Genomic DNA, 4,596 nt, shown 5'->3' on the forward strand with positions numbered 1-4,596 from the left:
GTGGGGGTGTTGTGGGGGGGGGGAGGGAATGCTCCTACTTCACATCATGATCTCACTTAGGTCCCCATCCTACCTGCTCATCCCTCACACAGACTCAGTTTGCAAAAACTGATCCCAGAACACCTGCTCTGTGCAAAGAAGCACTGAGCTGACGGGCGTCTGTTGGCCCAAGTCATAGCACCCTGAGCCTCTAGTTAAGACTGGTGATGTTTTTCTCAACGTGAGCTCAGACATCAGCAGTTCTGTGATCACCTTGAAAGGGCAGGAAAAGAACTAATATTTCAGTTTGATCTATAGTGTTGTACACCTATTTGGCAGAAATTAAATCAAGAGTGATCTCAGAGGACCTCCAAGCTGGTCTTTCTCTGGCTAGGAATTTGGAAAGTGATCTGGGGAATGTGTCCTTAGCCGGACAAGAAGCAGGAAATGTCCCTGTAGCTCCAGTGCCTCACCCAGGGCCTGTCATCTGGTACGCTCTGAATTTAGAACCTAATTAATTAAATGATGAGCAGATGCTGTGTCACTGCTTTAGGTGACAATGACCTCAGAGCAATATGCGTTTCTGGGGATACCACGAGAGGACAGGACAGTATTCGGGCCAAGGAAACAATCTTTAAAAACTGTGGGTGACCGAATTATTGGGAGTCAAATGTTTACCCCTTCCAGATCCAGGCCCTGTGCTGTGTTGCTTTGCAGTTCCTTCCACTAGAGTAAAAGTAAACTCCGCATCCTTTGACTTTGAGCCTGGCCATGCAACCCATGTGGGTCATGGGGATGCTTGGGATGTCAGCAACGTTACACAAGCAGGGGCCTGAATGTGCTTGTGTGGTCGGGCTTGTTCTCTTGTGTCTCTGTGCCATGATGAAAAGAACATGGCTCTACTGGTCCGCTGCTCCAAAGAAACGGAGACACACAGAGACACCCCACTTGAGTGTAGCACCATGACCAGCCAAGTCTGACCTAAATGAGCCAAGACCAGGACAGCCCACAGACTCATGAACCAGAATAAATGGTTTAAGCCACTGAATTCTGGATAGTTTGTTATGCAATGTTATTGTGGCAGTAGCTGACCTAAGCAGGGACTAAAGACCCACTATAACGGTCATTCTTAAAATGCTCCCACACTAGGAGCCCTGCAACTAGACAAGCCTAAAAGGTACCCAAACAGATTCTATAGATCTGGCAGCACACCCCATCGGTGCCCTTGGCTCCTCGTTCCCAAATGAGAATACAGCACACTCAGACTAGATACAGTGTTGCAGAAACAACACTTAACCCAGAGCCCATTTCAGTCCTGTCTCTTCCCCCTTCTAGTGATTGGAAAAAATCACTTCTCCGAGACTCAGTTCCCTCATCTATAAAATGGGGATGATCATACGTGCCTCCTAGCCTCATAATGTTCCCCCATAGTTTATGTGGGAACCTCCCAGCCCCAGAAGGTTCCCTCATAAGGTTCTTGTTCCCACATAAACTACGGGATCACTCCTAGGACACACTTGGTGCCCAGCTGGGCTTTGCGGCTACTGTCTCTCATTAGACAGCTCCCTGGTCTTCACCTCTACCAGAACTGCACAAAATCTATAGGTGGCCCCCTTCCTCTCAATCCCTGCACATACCCAACTGACCCAGAAGGACATCTCACTCTGGCTGTGCTCTGGGAAATCTAAATATTAAGTCTACACTCCTTCTTCCTCCTTGAGCCCACAAGTGAAGGGATTCCCTGGCTTTAAGCTGACTGTATTGCAGTTGTTATGAGAATATCCCATAAAAACAGAGCAAGAGAACTCAATTAGCTTCCAGATACAGGTTTCTTCTCTCCCTTTAATTGGTCTCCTTCAGGATGAAAACGCCTTGTGCTGATAGCAGGATGTGTAAACACTTTACACATTGCCAAGGGAATCAGAAAATCTATTAATAAGGTAGCACTTACATGGCCTCTCCTGGACTTTCTGTAGTAGAAGAGTGTTAGTTCCATAAAAATAACTTTTTTAATGTTTCTGCTTCCTGTCCACGCATGGAGCTCCTGCCCTTTCCAAGGAATCTCTATTAAAGTTTTCTACTTTGGCCATAGCTGTTCTACAAATGGTTGAAGCTGGGAATTGGAATGAAGCAAGATAAAAAGCTTCTGAGGAAGAAACATTTTTTTTTTAAACCTGGAAGGCAATGTGTCACTATCACAGAGGCACTTGAGGCCTGTCTTTAGGATGCAGAGCCTCCACCCTAATCCCCAGGACACCTGCTATGGCTGGCCACCTCATAGCCTTGCCCAGGGAGTACTCAGGCCCCAAAACCACTCAGCACATGATCAGCGTCCTGGGCCTAAGTTCCCCAGCAAATCCTCCAGGGCCTGGCTCACTCCAAATCTAATCCAGCTCGCTGTCCATGATGACAGCTGTTTTCTTCTCGTCAACACAGAGGAACAGACACTGCGTTGAGATGCTCCAAGACCTCATTTAACTGCAGGATTTCAAAACCAGTTGATCGGATTTGGACCCCTGGACTCCTACAAAGATGTTTAATACCCCAAAAGCAATATCCTTGAAGAATATGCTCTAGGCTTGTTCCAAGTCAGGCCAATACTGCACATAATTACTGAAGGTTGGGGGCTCTGTTCACAGCTTTATGATTTCATAAAATCATAGGCTATTAATGGATAGCCTGGGAGGTGCTTCAAAAAGAAAAGCTCTCCTTACCAGCAGGTGGCAGCAAAAGGCAGCAAAAGGGGCCCTGGGGGCTCCCTGCCCATCCCCCCGGACCCCCGCGCCCCCCTCNCTCTCCCATCTAGTCCCTCTCTCTCTGTCTCTCTTGCTCTCTGTCTCTCTGTCTCTCTCTCTCTCTCTGTCGCTGTCTCTGTCTCTCTCTCTGTCTCTCCTCTCTCTCTGTCTCTCTCTCTCTGTCTCTCTCTGTCGCTCTCTGTCGCTCTCTGTCTCTGTCTCTCTCTCTCTCTCTCTCTCTCTCTCTGTCTCTCTCTCTGTCGGTCTCTCTCTCTCTCTCTCCCTCTCTCTCCATTCCTCCATAAAATGCCAGCACCAGATTCGCCCCGCACAGGACTGGTAGCCCATGTTCTGCCCTAGCCTCGCCCGTCCTGATCTTCCGGGAGCGTATTTCTTCCAATGTGCTCTTGGTTTTAAAAGACTAGCCCATCCCGATGTACCCAAGAAGCAACTATTCTAGGCTAGACTGAGCCTTGGCGTCTCTGCAGCCTTGGGAAGCTCAGATGAAGATACGAAAGGGAGGGGGATTCCTTTTGTCCCTGGAGAGTCCACACCACTCCCTCTTCCATGAAGCAAAGGGAAAGCTGCTTACCCCGCTGGGGAAACGGAAAAGGTCAGCAGGAAGCCCAACTTCGTATCCTCAGGCAGGCTCACTGCCCAAGAGGGGCGCCCGGGGCGCAAGCCGAGGGAACTTGTGGACCAACCGAAGCGGAGCTCCCCTGCCCAGCCCTTTCCCGGTAAACTTGCTGCCTAGCGGGAGAAGGGGGCTGTGGCTCTAGGAAAGGTAAGTGCGAGTGGTAAAGGAAGAAAAGAGTAATGACTGCACGCCGGTTCTGGGTGCAAAGTCGACAGCGCGTACTCATGCGGGTTAGCACAGGAATAAAAATTCGCCACGCTCCCGCCCCCATCCCCCGCATCGGAGAGCCGCGTTTTGGCCCATAAAGTGCCTACTCCACCCCACCCACCCCCCACCTTCCCTCCTCTACTATTAGACCCGTGGAGAAGACGACTGAGAAGGGGCCTCCAAACCCCAGGAGATATAAGGGCTGGGGGCGAGTGGGAGCGGATGGAAGGAGGTGCGCCGTAGAGTCCTCACAACTGCGTCTCTGGAGGGAGAGCCAAGTGGGGACTTCAGAAATCACGCCAGCTCTCCTGGTCCGCCCTCCACAACCCCCAACCGCAATTACAGCAAGGAAAAACTGGTTTGGAGCTTGAGAAAATCTCCCTGGATTGTCTCCACGGTTTCCAGTTCCCCCGGATTAACATTATGCATCCAGTCCTCGGGGATAGGGTGTAGGGGGAGAGCACGCTCCCGGNCCGCCGGCCCTTCCCGACCCAGCCCGGCACAGGGAGGGCGGTTTCCACCGCACCTTTCAAGTTCGGGGGCTGTGGGGTTTGCGGGCTGAACCTGCTGTGGGTTTCGACCCGGAAGCTGGTTACTAGCAGCCGGAGGGTGCGCCGGCCCGGCCGCGCCCCTCACAACAGCGTCCTCGAGGCCGCGTCTCCAAGAAAGGGGGCACCCACGGGGGCATCTTCCAGCCCGTGAGTCTCACTTCTCACCGTTTTATCTGGTGCAGGGCAGAGAGATCCGAGGGACCCATCCACGCTTCGCCCCCCTCCCCGGACCAGCGCGGAGCTCGTCTCCAGGTCTCCCGACGCCTGTGCCGGCTCTGGGCACGGAGGCCTGGCTCTCCCCCCCCCCCCCCNACACACACAACCACACAACTAAAATCACATCCCTCGGCATCGCTCCCGAGGGTCCCCGCCAAACGGGGCGCGCGGAAACCAGAAGAAAACCACTGCGCCTCGATCCCGAGGCGCGCCGGGCACGAAGCCGCCAAACTTGCTAGCGGGCGGCGGGGGAGGTGGCTCGGCAGCCCTG

At 52.6% G+C, this 4,596-nt stretch overlaps 1 protein-coding gene across 1 annotated transcript in view; it reads right to left on the reverse strand.

Moving 5' to 3' along the window:
• The window catches only part of LOC144229115 (protein kinase C-binding protein NELL1), a gene marked incomplete at its 3' end in the record, with an annotated part of 230,315 nt that extends 225,854 nt beyond the window's left edge, over nucleotides 1-4,461 (reverse strand). The window contains exon 1 of the mRNA XM_077761072.1: nucleotides 4,426-4,461. Coding sequence (XP_077617198.1) covers nucleotides 4,426-4,461 — 36 coding nt within the window. The remainder of the gene's footprint in view (nucleotides 1-4,425) is intronic.
• Nucleotides 4,462-4,596: the final 135 nt, after the last annotated feature.

The sequence above is a fragment of the Crocuta crocuta genome, unplaced genomic scaffold, assembly GCF_008692635.1.
Source record: "Crocuta crocuta isolate KB4526 unplaced genomic scaffold, BGI_CrCroc_1.0 scaffold233, whole genome shotgun sequence".
Classification (NCBI taxonomy): Eukaryota; Metazoa; Chordata; class Mammalia; order Carnivora; family Hyaenidae; genus Crocuta; species Crocuta crocuta.